This window comes from Heloderma suspectum, chromosome 10 (assembly GCF_057233095.1).
Source record: "Heloderma suspectum isolate Gila_16-S chromosome 10, 16-S_ref, whole genome shotgun sequence".
Taxonomy (NCBI): domain Eukaryota; kingdom Metazoa; phylum Chordata; class Lepidosauria; order Squamata; family Helodermatidae; genus Heloderma; species Heloderma suspectum.
The window spans coordinates 2837044-2860252 of record NC_139467.1 but is presented as its reverse complement, the minus strand read 5'-3'; the positions used below and the strand labels follow the sequence as shown (position 1 = coordinate 2860252).

At 48.1% G+C, this 23209-nt stretch overlaps 1 protein-coding gene across 1 annotated transcript; it reads right to left on the bottom strand.

Moving 5' to 3' along the window:
• Window positions 1–1186: 1186 nt before the first annotated feature.
• Window positions 1187–20317, bottom strand: LOC146337447 (amino acid transporter heavy chain SLC3A2-like). The gene is made up of 9 exons (XM_084814628.1): window positions 20290–20317; window positions 15333–15683; window positions 13570–13728; window positions 12579–12664; window positions 9918–9995; window positions 8058–8116; window positions 7686–7860; window positions 4354–4482; window positions 1187–3161 (listed from the first exon to the last, which is right to left on the bottom strand). Exons 2-9 carry the CDS (start codon window positions 15658–15660, stop codon window positions 2811–2813), a joined length of 1365 nt encoding a protein of 454 aa, XP_084670754.1. The 5' UTR covers window positions 15661–15683; window positions 20290–20317; the 3' UTR covers window positions 1187–2810.
• Window positions 20318–23209: the final 2892 nt, after the last annotated feature.

Sequence of the window (23209 nt, the reverse complement as noted above, 5' to 3'; positions counted from 1 at the left end):
CTCCATAGCCTGGGAGCTACGGCCTGGAGATACAGCCAGGCTGGAGTCATGGTGCAAGTCAGCACCAATGACAGGAAATGCAGTGCTGAGGTCCTGGAAGCCAAATTGCTAGGCTGGAGGTTGAAAGCCAGGACCTCCACAGTAGCTTTCTCCGAAATACTTCCTGCGCCATGTGCAGGGCAAAGCTGAGGTGTCTCAGTCCGTGAACAAGACAGGAGTATAGGGAAGAGGGCGTTAGATTTGTTAGGCACTGGGGAAATTTGGGGACAAGGCGGGCCTGTACAAGAGGGACGGGCTCCACTTGAATCAAAATGGAACCAGACTGCTGGCGCTTACCCTAAAGAAGGCGGCAGGGCAGCTTTCAAAGAACCCTGCTTGGGAGAAAGCTGACAGCAGCTGGGAAGCATCTGGCTCAACTTGAACCACCCCTAGGCGATGAAGGTGAAAATGTTTCTGATTGCCCAAATGAGAACAGGATGGAAATAAGTGATAAGCTTATGGTAAAGCATGTGTGATAGCCACGTAAAGAGGCCAAAGGGCCATAGGAGAAAATGGACATGCTAGAGGTGTCCGGGGAGGGGTGCTGTGTATAGGTGTTTCTATGCTGATCCTAGAAGCTCTCCACCCAAGATGGGAGAGTTGCACTGGTTGGTTTTAAAGGAAAATTGAATGATAACAGGCATAACGGAAACCTGGTGGGATGGAGAGAACCAGTGGAATTTGGTCATTTCTGGATACAAGCTGTATAGCAGTGGTGGCCAGCACCTGGGGGCCACACTGCTCCCCAGAATCCATCAGGGGCCACACTTTCCCCCTGCTGCAGCCAAAATTGCCAGTGCAACGGCACCCCCACCCCCAGCAATTTTGGACGGAAACAAGCCACTCAGAAAGTGCATGCCTTGCCCACAAGCAAGATTGTGTTCCTGTGCTGCTTTTAAAATACCAGTATGCAGAGACAGTACCTCCTTAATACCAGTTGCTGGGGAAGACAAGCAGGAGGGGGGCCTTGCGCTCGTGCCCTATGTGTGCACTTCCCATTGGGGCATCTGTTTGGCCCCTGTGGGATCAGAATGTTGGACTAGATAGGTCTTTGGTCTGATCCAGCAGGACTCTTCTCAGGTTCTTACTAGCCCTCCCCTGCCGTTTGCCTTGCAGCAACTGATGTAAGAGAGACCATCAAACATGTAGAGGAAAGAGCTTCCAGTGGCTGTAAGCTTTTATAGTGGAATGGAGCCTCCATGTACAGGGGCAGTATACATGTACCAGATGCTGTAGACAAATAAAAGAGGAAAGGCTGTTTTCTTCCTGTCCTGCTTGTGCCCTTCCCATTGGGACATCTCTTTAGCCAATGTGGGATCAGAAAGCGAGACTAGTTGGACCCCCTTTGGTCCAGTGTCAGGGCTCTTCTTAGATCCCCATCTTCTAAAGCTGTCTAAGCTCGTGGCCATGGCCTCCTCATCTGGGAGGTTATGCTGTAGCAGTTCTGCAACAATGCTGCAAGTGGTTCTGCAACAATGCTGCAAGTTAAGCGAATGATGTGTCGCCTGGAGAAGAAATGCTATGTTCCTGCACAGCTCCTGTTCACTTCTGTAGGAGCACTTCATGCTAGATTGGGCCCCATGTTAATTATTATTTTATATATTATATTTCCATACCACCCCATAGCCAAGGCTCCAGCCACCCTAGAAGAACCATTTTCTGATCTGTCTCCTACTCCTAGGAATGGAAGCTGGCTGTGGTTACTCTGTATATGATCAGATGCAAGCTTTCTCCAGCTGGCCCTCCAGAAATGCAAGCTGTGAGACTGTAGGTGCAGAACACAGGCAGAAATAGTAAGACAACAAAAAATTAAGCCCGGCCCAGAGGGACTCCACCTGGCCTCTCTCCCCCTGTTTGTATTGTGGGAGGGAAGGCACGATCAACCCAGGGAGTTGGCACCTGGAGAGTGTTAATCACTTGGCTGTGATAGTGCTGGCTCTGCTCCTCCTGGCCCGGAGGAAAACCAGCCTCTTTCCCCACTCCATCACCGGGTGTGTGAAATTTAAGGCCTGGAATCCCATCATTCCCAGTGGTATAGCGGAGCCAGGACTTGCATGGTCTAATCCTCACAGAGAGTAGAGCAGCAATGGATTTTCCCACCAGTAGTATATCCTAGTGAGCTCTCCCTGTTGTAATCAAAGCATTTGGGGCTGGCTTGGTCTTGGGCAATTAAGTCCCATTTAGGTTGACCAAAGACCTGCTCTTGATGGAGATGAAAACTGCTGGAACTGCTGACTATGAGATAAAATGTTTCACCCTGGTGCTGAGAGTACACCGTTCTGTGACTGCCAGCTGGTCCAAATAAATTCAATATTATGCTATGCACAGCTGCTCTTTGGGGAGTGGAGGTGTATCTGTGTACACACACATAGATCAACACCACTGCCTGCATTTCTGGACTCTCCTTCGGGGGATGTGCCTATGGGGACAGTCATGATGACCGCCCACACTTCAAAATTTACCATTACACCACTGAATTCATTCTGCTTATTCTTATTGGTTCCAAAACCCCCAATGGGATCTCCACTCCCTTGCCCTGGCAAGGATCTGTTGCAATCCTTTTCAGATCTGTTGTAAGCCCTTAAATTAGTCAGGCCAAGCAACTGTAAAACTGTATTGGCATTTGGAAAAATGACTGTCTACAATAACCAGTGGGACAGGAATGTCTCTTCCAGTAACAGGGACAGCTGAGAAGCCAATGAGAGTTCCTTTCTCATCCCATTAGCTGCTGGCTGAATGCCTCCCACAAAGCCGGATTCTGTGGCAGCCAATCATGGTCCGTGTCCTCTGGGCACTTGGAGAAGGACAGCCTGGTCTGGCACCAGCCTTAAGACCTCCAGACTGATTTCTTTCTGGGGCTCTGGGTGGGTGCTGAGCAGCACTGTGGCATGGCCTGGGAAGCCGAGCTGGTTCAGGTGGAGCTGGCAGGGTCGTGATCCCAGGTTCAGGACCACCAGAACATCAGAGCAGGAGCCCGGGCGGAGAAAAGCAAAGATGTCCCCAGGGTGGTCAGCCAGAGGCAGGGAGGCAAAGTTGACGCCGCGTAAGGCAAATGAGTTTGCACGCAGGGCCAGAAGAGAGCGGTACAGATTCACTAGAGGGTGCCCGTTGGAGCTTCCTTTCTGCAAGAGAGAGGGAGACCCCCAGCAGGAAATGAAATTGCTCTTCTCCACCAGGGAAGGTTGCTTCCACACTAACAATTTAGTCTGGAATTACCATCCTTCATTCAACTTTTTATGGATCATCCAGACAACATTATTGCCATCCCATTAACAGTCCACTGTTTTCTCTATTCCAGACTCTTTCTTTCAGACCTTAAAATGCAAATGCTGCAGCAGTCTGTTTAGGGTGGATTGCTAAAGCAGCACTGAGGCTTTTAAGGTCTAGACTAGCAAAAGATGGAATTGTATACACACTTACATAGGAGCATGTTGCAGTAAACTCAGTGGGACTTGCTTCTGAGTAGACTTGCACTGGATTGCACCTCTCGTCTCCTGAGCCCAACAGACGTGGTGCACAGGAGGTCCTGGTGAAAGCCTCCTCCATTTCAATGGGGCTTGCATGGGTGGATGGCATGGACTGTGGACCTACTCTCCATTGTGTGGGGCTCATGCTCATTGCCCTGGCTAAGATCAAGTAGTGCATCAAAACTCTGGCTAAATTAAAAATACATTTCCTACATTGTAACATGGTTACATTCAAGGTGGGCTTGAAAAACAAACCAACAAAGAAATGTATTAAATCATAAAAGAATTCAATAAAAGAAACCTTAAGTGTTTATAAAACTCAAAATCAGATGCCCAAATGGCAGAGTTCAGACTTCAAATCTAATTCCCCCCAGTACCCATGTCCAAACCTGCCCACCAAAATCAAGCTGCAATGAGCTGTTTGGTGGTTTCCTGGCTTTGGAGTAGTAGTTTTTTAATGCTAAAATATGGTATTTTTAATTGTTTTTAATTGTTTTTTATTTTTTGCTAAAATATGATGGTATTTTTGACCCCACTCCTTCTGCCTTTTGCCCCATCCCTTGACTGGAATGCCCCAGAGTACTTCAAAATTGAATTCGCCCCCAAGCTGAAAGAGGTTCAACACCCCTAAGCTAAAAGAAGACACTTCTTCTGCCCTTTCCCAATAAGGGTTATAAGTGAAGAGCTTCACTTTCGCCCTGCAATTCTTCCCTTCCTTTGCCTTTAGACCACTCAAAATATGCTGCTTGAGACTAAAACCTATAAAAGAGCAAAGGATGAGACAGGACTGGCCTCGGGGAGGGGGGCTGAGAGGGAAAGATGCCAAAGGAATCACTTTTTGTCTCACCATCAGCTTATTGTCCAAAGGAACTGGGGACCCCTCTCCACCTTGCAACAATGGAACTCCTGGAAGGGTGAGCAGAAGGACCCCAAGCATCTCCCCCAAATCAGCGATCAACGGGAGCCCCCTGGGCACCTAGAAAAGCGTGAACAGAAGGGATGTGGACACCAGATCAATACATTTCATCTTCCTGTGTCCATAAACTATTGATGAAACAGTGGAGATGATCTGCATTCTGCAAAATGTGATTGTTTCTCAGTATGGAAGTGCATCCTGATATTTGCACTGTGGCCGCAGTCATGAAAATTGATATGGGCCCTGCAACAACCCAGCTATCAATAGCAGGGAACAGGGCAGACCGCCTTCTACTCCCAGTGGCCTCCAGTTCATCTGAATCCACTTCCAGAGGGGCAGCTGCATTAGGCTTTTGCAGCTAAAACAACAACGGGTCTATTATTATTATTATTATTATTATTATTATTATTATTAATTTATTTATACCCCGCCTTTTCCCCAGTACTGGGACACAAGGCGGCTTACAAAAATTTTGGCTCCTTAAAGACTAACAAATGTAATATGGGCATAATAAGCTGCTGCAGACTAGAGTCCACTACATCAGATGCATGAAGTGTTATCCTAAGTTTGTGTGTGTGTGTGTGTGTGTATATATATCTTGCACACACACACGTCTGGTGTTGTTCTTGGGGAGAACTGCAAACAGTGAGGTCAGAGGGAAATGATATGCAGAAAGTAAAGACAGTGTTGATGATGTTATTAACAGGGACCATTCACATTCTGTTTGTGCATTCCATTCATGCATATCAGCCATCCCCAATGTGGAGTCCTCCAAATATGTTAGACTGCAACTCCCATCATTCCCAGCTATTGGCCATGCTGGCTGGGACTGATGGGAGTTGCAGTCCAACACATCTGGAGGGCTCCCCATTGGGGAAATACATACCTGCAACTTAGGATAAAATCGCGTGCATCTGATGAGGTGGACGCTTTGCCATAATAACAAACTCATAAAGTCTTTGCAGCAAAAGATGGAGAAGCGCTATACAGTCAGTAAAAACAAGACCTGGAGCTGACCGTGGCTCGGATCATGAGCTTCTTGTTGCAAAATTTCGGCTGAAATTGAAGAACGTAGGGAAAACCACTAAACCATTCAGGTATGACCTCAATCATATCCCTTATGAATATACAGTGGAGGTGAGGAATAGAGTTAAGGGAATAGACCTGATAGAGTGCCTGAGGAACTACGGACGGAGGTCCGTAACATTGTTCAGGAGGCAGCAACGAAATCCATCCCAAAGAAAAAGAAATGTAAGAAAGCAAAGTAGCTGTCTGAGGAGGCTTTACAAGTAGCTGAGGAAAGAAGGGAAGCAAAAAGCAAGGGAGAAAGGGGAAGATATATCCAACTGAATGCAGAGTTCCAGAGAATAGCAAGGAGAGACAAGAAGGCCTTCTTAAATGAACAATGCAAAGAAATCAAGAAAAACAACAGAATAGGAAAGACTAGAGATCTTTTCAAGAAAATCGGAGATATCAAGGGAATGTTTTGTGCAAAGACAGGCATGATAAAGGACAAGGAAGGCAGGGACCTAACAGAAGCAGGAGAGTGAAGTCAAGCAGGCCTTAGGAAGCATTACTAACAACAAAGCTAGTGGAGATGACAGTATTCCAGCTGAGCTATTTAAAATCCTAAAAGATGATGCTGTTAAAGTGCTGCACTCAATATGCCAACAAATTTGGAACACTCCACAGTGGCCACAAGACTGGAAAAGGTCAGTTTACATTCCAATTCCAAAGAAGGGCAGTGCCAAAGAGTGTTCAAACTACCGTACAATTGCACTAATTTCACATGCCAGCAAGGTGATGCTCAAAATCCTACAAGCTAGGCTTCAGCAGTATGTGAACCGAGAACTACCGGAAGTACAAGCTGGGTTTTGAAGAGGCAGAGGAACTAGAGATCAAATCGTCACCATTTGCTGGATCATGGAGAAAGCAAAATTCCAGAAAAACGTCTATTTCTGCCTCATTGACTACGATAAAGCCTTTGATTGTGTGGATCACAACAAACTCTGGCAAATTCTTAAAGAGATGGGAGTACCAGACCACCTTACCTGTCTCCTGAGAAACCTGTATGAAGGTCAAGAAGCAAAAGTAAGAACCAGACATAGAACAATCGATTGGTTCAAAATTGGGAAAGGAGTACGACAAGGCTGCATATTGTTACCCTGCTTATTTAACTTATATGCAGAGTACATCATGAGAAACGCCAGGCTGGATGAATCACAGGTCAGAATTAAGATTGCCGGAAGAATTATCAACAACCTCAGATACACAGAAGACACCACCCTAATGGCAGAAAGCGAAGAGGATCTAAAGAGCCTCTTGTTGAGGGTGAAAGTGGAGAGTGCAAAAGCTGGTTTGAAACTCAACATTAAAAAAAATAAGATCAGGGCATCTGGCCCCATCACTTCCTGGCATATAGAAGGGGAAGAAATGGAAGCAGTGACAGATTTTATTTTCTTGGGCTCCAAGATCACCGCAGACGGTGACTGTAGCCATGACTTTAAAAGACGCTTGCTCCTTGGGAGGAAAGCTATGGCCAACCTAGACAGCATAGTAAGAAGCAGAGACATCACCTTGCCGACAAAGGTCCGTCTAATCAAAGCTATGGTTTTCCCAGTAGTAACGTATGGCTGTGAAAGCTGGACTATAAGGAAGGCTGAGCGCCAAAGCACTGATGCTTTCAAACTCTAGTGCTGGAGAAGACTCTTATGAGTCCCCTGGACTGCAAGGAGGTCAAATCAGTCCATCTTAAAGGAAATCAACCCTGACTGCTCATTGGAAGGACAGATACTGAAGCTCAAATATTTTGGCCACCTAATGCAAAGAGAAAACTCTCTGGAAAAGACCCTGATGCTGGGAAAGATTGAAGGCAAAATGAGAAGGGGACGGCAGAGGATGAGATGGCTAGATAGCATCACCAATGCAATGAATATGAACCTGAGCACACTCCGGGAGAGAGGGGAGGACAGGAAGGCCTGGCATGCTATGGTCCATGGGGTCACGAAGAGTTGGACACGACTTAACGACTGAACAACAACAACAACAATGTATTTAAGGTGCCACAAGACCCTTTGTTGAGTTCACAGCAAGGGCTCCTTCTCTCCCACCCACCTCAAAAGTTCAGGGTGGTCCCACAGTACAACAGCCAGGCCCTTAGAGAACCCAGGAATGGGATGCTGCTGTGTAGCTTCCACCACAACAAGCGAAGAGTCCAAGGCTACCGAAACAATTCACAGGATGCAAGCAATGCCCTGCCTCACCGTCCAGCTTGGCCACGGTGCCCTTGGATTCCACAGTGCCCCCTCCACTCGTCGCAGCAGCGCCTGGGTGGTCAGGTTCCTTTCCACTCCCAGCAGATGGCAGGCGAGGATGACACTGCTGGGCACCCAGCGAGAAATGTTGCAGCTTTCGCTCTTGTCCCAGACAATCAAGGCCCTGGAAGAGATTCGCAGGCACCTGAAAGGTCACCTTCGACCCTTTACTGTTACAAATTTTCCAGTCTCAATGCCCTGGAATGGCCTGCATTTCCCAATAAGACCACTAGGGGCCCTCGCAGCCCTTGAGCGATGGAGGGGCTCGGAAATGGGGAACCTGGAGCCCCCCGGAGCCCCCGAAGCTGAGCCCACACTTACCTCTCCTCACCCCGGTCTGTCTGTGTCTGACTGTCCAGCTCACTCCAGGCATTCAGGACCTGTAATCATATTCCACATACACAGGTTGACACCCTCATATCCTTAATTTAATTAATTAAGGGCGCAATCCTATGCACGTTTAGACAGAAAAAAAGTCCAACTCCCAGCATGCCCCAACCAACCTAAGTTAATTAATCTGGAATAACTCATACACTTCCACCTGGGTCTTTATGTTAGTGTGACGTCACCATGCCTCGTGCTCTTTCATTTTGCTGAGGTTCCACACAACGTTGCCATCCATCTGTAATCCTCCAGTATTTTCCCAGGATTTTGTCTGGCGTTTTTCTTACCACAAGGAAGTCTGACTTCTTTTGAGGAGGGCAGTGCAGTTTCCACAAGCATGAGCACCCCCAGCACTACCCTTCCATCTTTTTTAAGAGACCTGCCTCTGACGTGGGCAGTGACGCATCAGGCAGGTGAGCCTATCGCAGCTTGGCACGAATTCGCTAACGGGGGTGGGGCTCAGGGGCCAAATCCAGCCTGCCTGGGATTTCAGTCTGGCCCTCCGGAGTTCCCCAGAGGGCTGTGCTCTTTCCCTGCCCACGCCCCCTTTCCCACCAACCACCAATTCTTGGCTGGTTTCCTGGCTTGTGCGGAGTTTCTCCCCATCCATCCTAAGATGTTGAAAAGCCGCTCCTAAGGCTGAGTGACTGGCAGTAAAAGCTTGAAGCTAAAATATGCAGATTTTGGGGGGTATTTTGGCCACACACCCTTTGCCTTCGGCCTGTCCACCACTGGAATGTGGCCCCCAAGAGTTTCTCTGAAATCAGCAATGGCCTTCCAGCTGAAAGAAGTTCCCCACCGCTCCGTATAACCTTTGCAATAGCCACCGTTTTATAACCCTGTTAATTTTTTCAAATCAGTCTTTTAATTAGCATCAAAATACTTTTCCAGCTGTACTTTACTTCAAATATTAAAATATGAAGTGAAATACTGCTCAAATGAAAGAGCATTATAGCACTACAACAGTATAATATTTTTTTTTAATAAAGAAAAAAAATCCAGTTACTGCCCTTTTAGCAACATGGGTTTTTCTCTCTTCCTAATTAAACACTTCCAGTCTACACTTCTGATCCAAAACAAACATTCAGCACTTTATCTTTTTGACATTTTCTGGGTTGCAATGGGCAATCGTGCTTGAAAGAATAAGTGCATAGTGCTAAATAAATAAGGGCTTTTTTTTTTTTAAGGGTCACCCAGTCCGTGCCCCCAAATGGCTGCTCAGGTACAGTGGATCTCCCCCGCCAACAACATCTCTGTCAAGCCCACTAGTGTGGGTCGAATTCAGCGAGATGAACATTCAGGAAAAGTGCACTATCTTCCTCAGTAGCATGGAAAGTCAATTGCAGCTCAGCTTCTAGCTTACAACAGAAGAGCAATGAATGATCTCTCCGTGCTAGGAGCCGTCCGTCTGGAAACAGGCCTGGTTCTACATGGCCAGTCAACAATATCTGCCCTAGAATCTTCACTTTACCTTTAAATATGCATTTAATGGGGTCATTTAAAAAGTTCATACTCCAACTGTAAGGCAGGATGAGGGTTAAAGGGTGTTTAGAGATTCTGGTTAAGTATTCCTAAATATTGAGTGTGGAATTGGATGCCTCTATGTTGACATTTAGATTGTAAACTGCTTGGGGGGCACAGGGGGGTCTGTTACTCTGTAAAGCAGAGCTCCCAATAAGCCTGGCTACAGTGACTCTCCCTATGCCCCTGCCCTGACGTTGCCACTGCAACTGCCAATTTCATTTTGGAACACACAGGCACACCCCCCCCCGCCTCCCCCAGTGGTGGCACTCTTACCGCATCCAGGCGCCAGGCAGGGTCCTTGGCCACCAAGAATCCGCGGATGCCTCGCGCCTGCCAGAACCGCATTGCCCCCTGCAGTACAGGGTGGGAAAGGGGGGGCTTAATTTGGTTGCAGTAGTCCGAGGCACACTTACCTGGGAATAAGCCTCACTGAACACAGTGGCGCTTACTTCTGAGTAAACATGCACATAGGCTTGCTCTGCATGAAACAGAACACACCAGAACCATCCGGGGCTCAGCCGCAGGGTGGCCAGATGCAAAAGACAAACGGGCAGCTGCACCTTGGGTGAGTGTGTTGCGGAATGACTCTTTTTACCATGACTGTTAAAGACACAGGAGCCCTAGTCCTCTTTTGCATCTGGCCATGCACCCAAAGAAAAAGAAATGCAAGAAAGCCAAGTGTCTGTCTGATGAGGCTTTACAAGTAGCTGAGGAAAGAAAGGAAGCGAAAAGCAAAGGAGAAAGGGGAAGATATATCCAACTGAATGCAGAGTTCCAGAGAATAGCAAGGAGAGACAAGAAGGCCTTCTTCAATGAACAATGCAAAGAAATCGAGGAAAACAACAGAATGGGAAAGACTAGAGATCTCTTCAAGAAAATTGGAGATCTCAAGGGAACGTTTTGTGCAAAGACAGGCATGATAAAGGACAAAGAAGGCAGGGACCTAACAGAAGCAGATGAGATTAAGAAGAGGTGGAAAGAATACACAGAAGAACTATACAGGAAAGAGCTTAATGTCCCTGATAGCCATGAGAGTGCGGTCACTGAACTTGAGCCGGACATCCTAGAGAGTGAAGTCAAGTGGGCCTTAGGAAGCATTAGTAACAACAAAGCTAGCGGAGATGACAGTATTCCAGCTGAGCTATTTAAAATCCTAAAAGATGATGCTGTTAAAGTGCTGCATTCAATATGCCAACAAATTTGGAACACTCAACAATGGCCGCAAGACTGGAAAAGGTCAGTTTACATTCCAATTCCAAAGAAGGGAAACGCCAAAGAGTGTTCAAACTACCGCACAATTGCGTTCATTTCACATGCCAGCAAGGTGATGCTCAAAATCCTACAAGCTAGGCTTCAGCAGTATGCGAACCGAGAACTACCGGAAGTACAAGCTGGGTTTCGAAGAGGCAGAGGAACTAGAGATCAAATCGCCAACATTCGCTGCATCATGGAGAAAGCAAGAGAATTCCAGAAAAATGTCTATTTCTGCTTCATTGACTACGCTAAAGCCTTTGATTGTGTGGATCACAACAAACTGTGACAAATTCTTAAAGTGATGGGAGTACCAGACCACCTTACCTGTCTCCTGAGGAACCTGTGCGAGGGTCAAGAAGCAACAGTAAGAACCAGACATGGAACAACCGAGTGGTTCAAAACTGGGAAAGGAGTACGACAAGGCTGCATATTGTCACCCTGCTTATTTAACTGATATGCAGAGTACATCATGAGAAACGCCGGGTTGGATGAATCACAGGTCGGAATTAAGATTGCCGGGAGAATTATCAACAACCTCAGATACGCAGACGATACCACCCTAATGGCAGAAAGCGAAGAGGATCTAAAGAGCCTCTTGTTGAGGGTGAAAGAGGAGAGTGCAAAAGCTGGTTTGAAACTCAACATTAAAAAAACGAAGATCATGGCATCTGGCCCTATCACTTCCTGGCATATAGAAGGGGAAGAAATGGAAGCAGTGACAGATTTTACTTTCTTGGGCTCCAAGATCACCGCAGACGGTTACTGTAGCCATGAAATTAAAAGACGCTTGCTCCTTGGGAGGAAAGCTATGGCCAACCTAGACAGCATAGTAAGAAGCAGAGACATCACCTTGCCGACAAAGGTCCGTCTAATCAAAGCTATGGTTTTCCCAGTAGTAATGTATGGCTGTGAGAGCTGGACTATAAGGAAGGCTGAGCGCCGAAGAATTGATGCTTTCGAACTGTGGTGCTGGAGAAGACTCTTACGAGTCCCCTGGACTGCAAGGAGGTCAGATCAGTCCATCCTAAAGGAAATCAACCCTGAGTGCTCATTGGAAGGACAGATACTGAAGCTGAAGCTCAAATATTTTGGCCACCTAATGCGAAGAGAAAACTCTCTGGAAAAGACCCTGATGCTGGGAAAGACTGAAGGCAAAAGGAGAAGGGGACGGCAGAGGATGAGATGGCTAGATAGCATCACCGATGCAATGAATATGAACTTGAGCACACTCCGGGAGACAGCGCAGGACAGGAAGGCCTGGCGTGCTATGGTCCATGGGGTCACGAAGAGTCAGACAGGACTGAACGACTGAACAACAACATGCTAGCCACAGAATATGTCCAGTCCCCCATATCATGTCTTTGAGCAGGACCTCTTTTGAGCCAGGTCTCATCTCTGGATCAAGTACAGAGTGCCTCTGAGCATGTGGACAATGAACCCACCTTGCCCCACCCGCACAGCAAACCTCTGCAAATCTGGGATTGGGGGAAGGTTTCTGGGCCAAAGGCTGTGAATTCCAAGCAAATGGAAGCCTCGGTCACTCTCCTTTGCGAAATGCAGCAAACAAACTTCAACACACTGCCAGAAATTCCCGTTTCCCACACCACCCCCACCAAACAGAGGAAGGAAGGAGTAGGGGATGGGCTGAATAGCAGCAGCAGCAACAGCAAAATATACCACCTTGAGGTGCGGGCCTGTTTGGTTGTCCTCAGGAACACGGTCCAGCTTCTCTTCCCAGGTTGGGAGTTCAAGCAGGATTCGGATCCCTGGATGGTCAGGTGGAGCGGTGGCAGATTGGATTGGGAAAAGGCAGGAGAAGGGTATGATATTCACGTCCCCTTTTCCCTGACTACTGACCAGTGGCCTCCCGGCTTCTGCACAGTTCCTCCCCCCGATTCTGAAATGCTGGCATGCCCCACCGAAGGCTTTGTTACTGGCAGTGAGAACTTTACGCTAAAATAGGCTGGCATTTTGGTTCCACCCCTTTTGCCTTTGGCCCCACCCACCACCACTGCAATGTGGCTCCAGAGAGCCTCTCTGAAATGGAATTTGGCCCTCAGGCTGAAAGAGGTTCAACACCCCTGATATAAAACAATGCCTGGTGTGGAGAATGTGGAGCAGGAGACGTTTCTCTCCCTCTCTCATAAGACCAGAACTAGGGCTCATTTGAAGAAGGAGTGGTGGGAGATCCGGAACAGACAGGGACAAGGATGCCTCTTCCACGCAACAAACAATTAATCCATGGAATTTATGGCCAAAAGATGTGCTGATGATGGATGCCCACTGGTTTAGATGACTTTTAAAAGAGATAATATTCATGGAGGAGACAGAGAAGGAGGAGAGCTCTATGGGTGGCTATTAGCCACAATGGCTAAATAGAGCCTCCATGGGCAGAGGCATTCTGCCACTGAATGCCAGATTCTGGGGAGAGGAAAGGGCTCCTGCAGGGTCCGCCCCCTGGTCCATCTCGCTCAGCATCGCTTAACTGGCAGCGGCTCAGGCAGAGAGAGCGGCCTTCCCGACCACCTGCTACCTGGGAGCATTTTAAACTGGAGATGCTGGGAACTGATCCTGGGATGTTCAGCACCCAAAGCAGCTGGTCTGTCACCCCTGAGCCATGGCCGCTTCCCAAAGGGCTCCACGTCTGGCCAGAGCAAGCCTGTCCTCGTACCTCTCTTGTGTCCCTCGTCCACCAGCACTCGCAGCTGTTCCGGAGAGCCATGGGCAGGGAGAAGCCTGCTCAGATTGGCAGTGTCCCCCTCGAGGATGGGGCCCAGCACCAGGGCCTGGATAGATAAGCCCAGGAGCTGGTCTAGCTGATGCCTCACACCTGGCAGGAGGGAAGTCGGGGAGAACTTTGGGATCATCATCATACCAGGCCTGTTTACAGCACATCCCATCCGCTCACCAAGGTCTGTCTGAGCTCCCCTATTTCTATCTATCTATCATCTATCTATCTATCTATCTATCTAACGGTATTTATTTACTGCTCTGCATCAGAAGATTTCAGAGCGGTGAACAACAAAGGTAAAAGAATAAAACACGATGTTAAAACAGTTAAAACATTTTTTTAAAAGACAAATTCCAATAAGGTCGAATTTAACAAACCGTGGCTGGTTATGCAAGGAAGGCCTCTCAAGATAACAAGGTCTTCAGGAGGTGCCGGAAGGAACACAACATTGGCACCTGCCTGACCTCCAAAGGCAGGGAGTTCCACAGGACCCTCCTCAGAGAACTACCATGCCGAAGCTCCTGGGGGGAGGGAATGGCAACTAAGCCAGAGTCACACTGCTGTCTCTGAATGCAGGGTGACGGGGACTCGACTGGTGTAAGAGGAGACGGCAAGGCCAGCATCACGGGTAGGCATGGTCTGGCCCCTGCCAAGGGCCCACCCACCAGCAGTGGCCTGCTGACAACAGCCCCCACGACTTGCTCCTCTTCACTCTCGCCACCTGCATGCCCACTGCCTCTCTCTGCCAGTCAAGCAAGCAAGTGGGAGCATGATGAGAAAGAGGAGGAGGTGCAAGAGCAGTCTGTGAGAAGGCAGACTCACTGAGGGAGGGGGGCATCGAGGCTGGCTTGCTCAAGGGCCCCCAGAAACTTGGAGTTGGTACTGAGGGGTGGGGCTGTTGGCCGAATGCCGGCCTGTTTGCTAATGTCTTTCAAATGTCCACGGGACTCCATCTTTGCCAGGGCTCCCTGAGGTTTGCTGTGCAACCTGGGATACTTCTGGACAAGGCTTTAATCCTGCCATTGCCCTGCCTCAAGCACAGAATTTCACAGGGGGTCCAGATGATGACATTCTCTATTTGAATCCCATGTTTTCCCATCCTTTTTTTCTTGCCATAAAAAAAAATCCATTAAGGAGGAAAAGATGGACTAGCTGCACAAGGCCTTTGGATTGGGGGCACTAACAGCCTTCTGTCTGGAAGCCCCCCAGAATGAATGCCAGGGCTCTGCCTGGGAAAATGGCATTGGGAACAGGCACTGCGTGCATGCGTGCTTTCCCTTCAAGAGCTGAATGCGGTTTGAAAGAGAGTGCTCTGTTTGTGGTGTGTACACTTATCTCCCTGGCTAAGTGGGTCTGGCAGGCTTTCCTGTCTTTTCCAAAACCTGTTTTTCCAGAAGGATAAAAGAGAGATGTGTACATGCAGTATAAACTATGGGAAATAAAGCATCTTGAAACACTTGTAACTCTGGGAAAACCATGCCCATCTGGGTGTTCTGTCTCCAGAGCATCTTGAACCGCCTTCTTCAACCTGGTGCCCTCCAGATTTGTTGGACTACAACTCCCAACACATCTGGAGGGCACCAGGATGGGGAAGGCTGGTCTAGGTTGGAGGAACAGCTTTCAATGGGTACATGCCATGGGTACGTGCCATGGGTACATGCCATGGGTACATGCAAAGGCCGCTCCCATCCTCCCCCTCTTACCTGCAAGGTCTCCGTACCCATCGCCGTTGGAGTCAGGGAAGGAGCTGGGTGGCAGGTGGTAGAAGGAAGACTTTTGCCACCAGGCCAGAGGCGGCCGTGGCCGTGGCATTCTCAGCAGGAGGAGGACGGCCATGACCAGCATGCAGGCAAAGATCAGCCCCAGGAGGTGGAGCAAGACCTTGCGAAGTCCTGGCCAGGGGGCGGCGCTTGCCTGTTGCGCCACCTCCTCCTGGCTCAGGTAAGTGGTGCTGGGCGCTGCTTGGCCCAGCAAGGGCAGGCGCTCACTGGGCACCTGGGAGATGATGACTGCGCCTTCCACTTTGCCCATTGTTCACTTCTTTGTGCACAAAGCTGTAGGGAGAGAAGGAGAACACACACACACAGCATAATTCTTGACCTGGAGGAAGAAAGACTTTGGGAAAAGGGAGCAAGAAAGCCCCTGCTCCACTTCAGGGATTGCCAGCATAACAGAGCAACACTGGGACGGGCCACAGCTCATTTCCATCACCAGCCACAGCCACCCAACTACAGGGTCCTGGGAATTTGGGGAGAAAAGACGTTTGAGGCTGGAGGCTGCATGACTCACTACCAGGCTGGCTTGAAAACCTGGCATGTCTCTAAGCACTGTCCCTGAGCATGTGCAGAGTGACTTTCTTTCCCCAATGAATTACCAGCAACCAATCCTTCCCAAGCAACTGAGATTTTCTGAGATGCCAGGTGATGGTCACCCCCACTATCTCTCCTGAGCAGAGATTCTTCTGAAAGCCCTTAAATATGTTTTAAAATAGAGAAACAGAGAATTTGATGGGAAAAGGTCCCACTTCCATTGCTACACAATGTGAAGTGGTGATATTGGGGTGCCAGAGCAGGAGACAAAAGGTGCTTCCAGATGAGTTTTTTAGGGCGCAATCCTATGCACGTCTAGACAGAAAAAAGTCCTACAGTTCCCAGTATTCCCCAGCCAGCCTGGGGAATGCTGGGAGTTGCAGGGCTTTTTTTCTGCCTAAGCATGCATAGGATCTGGAACCATCACCCTGCTTCATTCATGGGGTGGGGCAGATGTTGTCCTCATCCACTCATAACCTTCCTGTGTTTCCCCACTGATCCTTCCATCTTTTTTCTTGCTGCAGAAAATCCGTTAAAGAAGATAAGATGGAATAGCTGCATGAGGTCTTTGGCTTAGGGGTGCAAGGAGCCCTCCGTCTGGAACAGGCTTCCCCAGCCTGGTGCCCCCCAGATGTGCTGGACTAAACCTCCCAGCATTGTAGTCCAACACACCTGGAGGGCACCAGCTTGGGGAAGGCTGGTCTGGAAGTACCCAGCATCTGCATCTGAGATGCCTGGCCTGGTTTTGATGAAGCCATGCTCCCCTGAAAGACCAGGAGATCTGCAGTCCAGGGACGCTCTTAGGTCCTGCCCTGTCTTTGGGGGCCAAAATGGCCTTGGTGGCTAAGCATGGTGGGTGCGCCAGCGATGGCTCCTCCTGGGCAGAGAGAGCCTGGCTGCAGCCATTCCTGCTCTGGCAACGTCCTGTTTGGATGATGGCCATGTGTTCTTCGTGAGGCTGCTCTTGAAGGTGAGTTGGAAACGTCACTTATTACAAACTCCACAGACGGGTTTCTGACTGGGACCACCAGGCATATGGGGTTCATTGGCCTACTCTTAAAACAGCTGCATTGGCTCCCAGCCTGTTTCCAGTCTTACCGCCACCATATCCTGTGGCAGCAAGTCCCACACATTTATGAAGGCCCCTCTTCTGCCACATGAGCCTCCCTGGTTACTAAGATCTTCTTCAGAGCCTCTTGGATGGTTCTCCCTGCTATCTGAGGTCAGGTAGGTTGGAGGCCTGTGAAATGGTCTTCTCTGCAGTGGCCCCCCAGTTCTAGAATGCTCCCCACAGGAAGGCCTGCCTGGTGCCGATTTGAATAGCTTTGCATTCACCCCAGCTTTTATACTGTCTTTCCTTTTTTTTAATCAGATAGGTTCCCCTGGTCTTTCATGTTTTTGCTGCCCTGTTTTTCGCTCTTCTTACTGTATTTTGAACAGGTTTTTTTCAGTTTTACAGTTGTATGTGGACCACTTTGAGAGGCTTGGTATGAAAAGCTGTATACAAAATAACCCTAATACATAAATGCATTCAAGAACATGTGAACCATCATGGCGCAAGGCAGCAAGAAGTTCTCCTGTACAAGCTCCGTTAAATCGAACGGGAGCTGCTGTGCAAGAACACCAGCGCCCCTGTATATTGCCTCATGGTTTCTACTGCAAAGTTGGGTGTCTTGAAATGGTGCCTTTCGAAACACTTCTTGTGTGTGTGTGTGGGTTATGTGTTAATACTTCTCTCCCCAGACGTAGGTAAGAGGAAGGGAGTCAGTAAGAGGAAGGGCGTCATAGGATTCAGCTGTTTATGATCGTGATTATAACAGCAGGACAAGATATCAGTGGAAGGCCACCTCCCCCTTCTTGCTCCATGTCTCTCGTGGGGGAGAAATACATGCAGCGGGGCAGGTTTTCAAGGCCCCAATCTCACCTTCACCCTTGATCCAATTCCTGCACCTCTGGCTATCTCTGCCCACAACCCTGCACAAGAGGTTGCGATAACCTTTACGCCCTTGGTGCAGATACGAGCCTGCCTGACGCTGAGTTGCATGCAGCGCTTCAGCAGGGCTCAGAGACAGTTCAGGTGTTAATAGGTGCAAGGGCCCTGGTTCCGAGCCTGTTTTCTGTGTGGCCTGGGCCGGGCTGCTTTGCAATGCGGTTTGCATAAGAAAGCAGGAGTCAGCCAGTGTCTGGCTCACATGGCTGTTTGGAGACTTTGCATCCTCTTCCAAATATGTAGCACCAGAAACAAGTGCCACCAACCCGATACATTCCTCAGGCAATTGCTAAGGCTGGGACAAGAGAATCCCCCACCTACTGTGTTGAACAACCCAATCCTACGCGTCTTTACTCAGAAGCAAGTTGCATTGTATTCCCTGGGTCTCAATTCCAAGTACATTTGCATAGGTTCCATGGCTGACGTCTGCTTGGATGTCATCTACTCTGAGCTGGAATTAATCGTGATATTAGATTGAATATTACCACTCATATATGGGTGATTTTTCAAGGGCTAGGGTTCTACAGCGGTTTGCAGAATAATGCAGCACAGCTTAGTGTACCTGGAGGCCCATTTCATAAAGCAGCCTCCCCCAACCTGGTGCTTTCCAGGTGTGCTAGACTACAACTGGGGGGTTATGGGAATTGTCCTAAAGGCTGTCCTAAAGCACCCATGGCCTGAAAAGATTATCCAAACCAAGAGTGGCCAGGTGCCTTACTTTACAAAGCACAGTCCTCTGTTTGAAGGTGTCCTCGTATGTGATAGGCTGCCCAGTCCAAATCTTGTTTAAATATTAAAAAAAAAACCCTACGAACAGATACAGAGGTTACCTGGTCCGTCTTCCTCACCATGGTGGGAAATACTGTATTTCTATTTAAATTATCATTTCTAAATTTGCATTTATGCATAGAAATTACCATTTGCAAATGTTATGCAAATTGGCACCCTTATTTGGGGGGGGCTGATGTTTTTCCTCTTTTTTGGCGAAGCTTGAGTGGCCCCTCTAACCACACCTGATTCTTCAGCCCTAAGGAAACACAAGGAAATGATTCACAGCAGGCAGGGCAGAGGCCCCTTTGCTCTTTTTAGAAGTCTTTTTCCAAAGGCGACTTGAGTGCTCCTGCACTCAAGCAGCATCCCTGGGGAACGCTCAGCCTCTGAACTTGAGGGGCTGAGCTTAGAGTAGGCATGTAAGCCCAGTCCCATGCATATAATCATAGAAGCACAGAATAGTAGGGTTGTAAGGGTCCTATACCCCTGTTGAGTCCAACCCCTGCTCAGTGCAGGAATCCAGGTCAGAGCATCCCTGGCAGGTGACTTTCCATCCTCGTCTTGAATGCCTCCAGTGTGGGAGAGCCCACCGCCTCCCATGCTCGCTGAGAAGTAAGTCCCACTGAATTCAGTGGAGCTTACTCCCAAGCAAGTGTGCATTGGATTGCAACAAATGCACTCCCTGCCCCTTTTAGACCAGAGAATTACTGATCTGTGTGGGCCAGGAGCAAGTAAAAATGCTTTTAGCTACTTTTGTGAATGTAAAATGCACAGCTGGTAGGCTTGCTGCTTCTTCCTCATTTCAAGGAATGGTTCATTATTTATAAACCTTATTCACTGGTGAGATGCACCATAACTGCCAAAAGCAGCTTTAATGGGATACACTACAGTGATGATATATTCTTATAAAGCTGTTAATTTCTCTAACACATGTAGAACGCCATTTTCTTTTGGTCTCATGATGTATATTTTGGAGCACTTTGCAGGGCAACCCCTAACAGCTGTTCTGAAAAGCAATTGCGTCACCACGAATGCACCAGCAGGGCAGGTGGCAGGAGTCACATTCCCCCAGTGATAAAGCATCACGCTTCTCATGCTGGGAAAACGTGATCATTCCATCAGAGATGGGCAGCAAGAGTGTCTGCATTCGGTGCAGGACAGAAGCGGCAGCAGTGCATTTATTGCGAGAGAAAGAGATGGTGTGGAACAGCCTCCCCCAGTCTGGTGACCTCCAGATGCGTTGGAATACATGGCTGGCTGGGGATGCTGGGAGTTGGAGTCCAACACATCTGGAAGGCACCAGCTTGGGGTAGGCTGGTACAGAAAGAGGCTTGCTGTAGTTCAGTAGTGCTGAGCATGAGCTGGGGAAAACTCACCTCTGGGCGTATGAGTCCACTTGGTGGCCTTAGGTCCCCCTGTCTCTCAGCCTCAGCCTCCCCCCGCCCTCGTCTCTAATAGGGCGATCACGCTGACTTACCGTACAAGGGTGATGCTAGGGTTACAGAGATACCAGGCTTGTGAAGCACTCAGCACTCTATCCATGCTAAACATTGCTGTTAAATGGTTCTCCCAATCTGTCACTGCTCTTACCTTGCTTTCTGTTGGGTCCTCCACCTGCAAAGATCTTTGGAAAGCAAGGCAGGAAGAGATGCTGGCCCAGGGGAGAGGGAGAGAGAGAGAGAGAGGCGGGGGGAGGGACGGAGGACAGGGGAGGCTTCTTACTTCCCCACCTCCAGTGGGCTGATAGGAGGGTTGTGGGGGAAGCCTCTCTCCATCTCCAACCGCCTGCACCAAACAGTGGCAGCTGTGGGGGGGGAGTGGATGGGGGGACTCCCAGGTCTTTGTGAAACATTAGCAGGCTTGTGACAATATTTGATCAGCAAAGCAAGCAAGAGTACATCTTCTTCTCCCCACCTTCCTTGTTGTTTCCAGCATATCTATCCAAAGACCTGGGAAAAATGAGCCAGCAAAGATACACAGCCCCGGAGTCTGTAAGGCAGTAACCTCTGACCATGTGCAGAGTGCCTTTTTCTTAATCACCTGGGTGATGCCACCTCTCTTGCTTCCTTCAAATACCACCCCCTAAAAACCCACCTTTTCCGTGAAGACTTTGGCTTAGTCTCCTCGCATTCCTATACAGGCTTAGTTACAGGGGCAACTAAGCCTGTAACAAAGGCCTGGCACCTGGTGTAACCAAAAGAAAGACATATTCCTTCCCTAATTATCCCTGGGGCCTCCCCTTCCCCAACTTCCTCTGTTTTTTCCCCTTTGAATTTTAGATTGTAAATTGTTCAGGGCAGGGGCCTGTCCTCTTGAGCTCTGTGAATGGCCAGGCACATTGGCAGTGCTAGATGGATCTTAAGAACTAGGGGTTGGGTCTAGGATCTGGCTTCCGCAGGAGGAAGGGACCTCCATCCAGTTTTTAGGGATCCCCCTCCACCCCCACCCTCAGCAGCTCACCTCATTCATCAGGGCCTTCTGCTTCTCGTGGAGTATTTTCAGGGGTTAGAGGGGCTGCCGTGGGATGGAGGGGGTGGGGAACTCTGCTTCTGCTGGCACAGTTCATCCAGTTTATATCTGGAGCCAACCCAGCCAGGGTACCTGCAAACCTATTTGTCTCAGTTCTTGCAGCCTTTCCCAACCTGTGTTGGGACTACAGATGTGTTGGGACTACAACTCCCATCATCCCCAGCCAGCCTGGCCATTGGCTCTCACCAGGTTGAGAGAATCATTAGTCCAAGGCATTTGTAGCTGGTAACTAAGGCCATGCAGGTATAAAGATTTTTTTTCAGAAGGGTTCGGACAGGACAGGGTTGGAAAGGGTGCAGTCAAAACAGTACTAATGTTCCGTTATGGTGGGTCTGTGAAAAAGTACCGCCCTCCTGGCATCAGCTTTTGAAAAGAACGAGGCTGTGGATTATCCTCTCAGTGGGGCTTTTGCTCAGTAAATGTGAAAACATTCTTTCTTGCAGATACACAAAAGGTCCTGGTATTTCTGAGGACTGTGGTAAGAGGAGGCCTGTTCAGGCAGTGGTGCGCCAATGACGTCACTTCTGAGCCAAGCTGGTTAGCTACGATTTGGGCATATATTATTTCTGTGGAGGAGTCGACCCATCGAAAGTTAGTGAATTCCAGCAACTCTAAGCCAGAGGCATTTGTGGGAATTGGTTCTGGTTTGTAACTCATGTAGATAATCCAAATTCACACATTGCGCAGTCATCCAAATATTATTTGCTTTGTGTCTATTGACGGCTGACAATTTACTGTTATTAGACCAATTACGTCTCCTTCAATTTCCCTCCATAAAAAAACATTAATTATTATGATTGGATTAATCTGTTGGATAAATGATGACTCAGGGGTATCACATTCGTTCATTTCTTTCTTATTGTTGTTTTTGTCTAACGTTTTAGCTTCTATTTTGTATTGATCTACTGATTATGGGATGTTGGGATTTTTTTTTATATTCCTTGCTAAAACTGTAACATATAACATGGGGAAAAGGACATGCTGCTGATTTCCGGTCCTTGAATAGAACACACATAACCAGAAACAAACTTGGAAGCAGGAAGGGGGAGGGGTGCAGTTAATCCTGGATGACACCACAAAAGTGACGTCATTGTGATTATCCTTCCACCACAGACAGCATGTGCCAACAACAACAACCTAACAATGCATGAAGGGCAATGCAAGCGAACTACTCACATACAAACAGAACTGATGTCAGAAAAGCAAACATGGTGTTACAAGAATTGGGAGATGGGTTCTTTCCCCAGGTATTGTGTTCACCCTGTAAAATTGCATTCAGCTGAGACATTCCAAAGGTCAGCCTTTGCAGGGAATTTAGAAGTTTGCAACTCAGCCATCAGCCCAGAAACTGTTTCTGATGCCAAACATCAGCTGTTTAATTAAGAAATAATACAGAAGACAGTCCCTTAGAAAATATGCACTGTTTTGCAGAGATCCAGGATTCTGAATTAGATTTGCTTCCTTAAATAAAGACAATTTCATAAAATAAGGTCAAACCAGTAATATCTTCTGTATGCTTCAACCACAGACCCTCTACTGTGATCCCACCATGTCCGCTGTAATTTCCTCCCCATTTTGTGCCAGTGTGTTAATATCTGTAAATAAATGGTGATTAAGAAAGCAAACAGTAAGCAACATTTAATTGTGCCCAGGGGTGTGTCCAAGGGCATTGTAGGTACTATGTACACAAATCATTTAGTCAGAGGTAATATATAAATTGCTGGGATGAACAAATCAGAGGAGATGGAGATAGCGACACAGCACTATGCAATTTAAATGCAACCACACCATAATAAAATGTGCAAAACTAAGACTCTCACCAATTATGCTATCAACATGGCTATTGAACTCTGGAGGCACAAGACATATTTCCAGAACAGAGACTTGGAAAAAAGAGATTCTATACTCAATGTGGTAAGGAGAAATGGGAAGCTTTGAGACAACTGTGTGTTCCAAAATCTTAAATATGAGGATATTCATG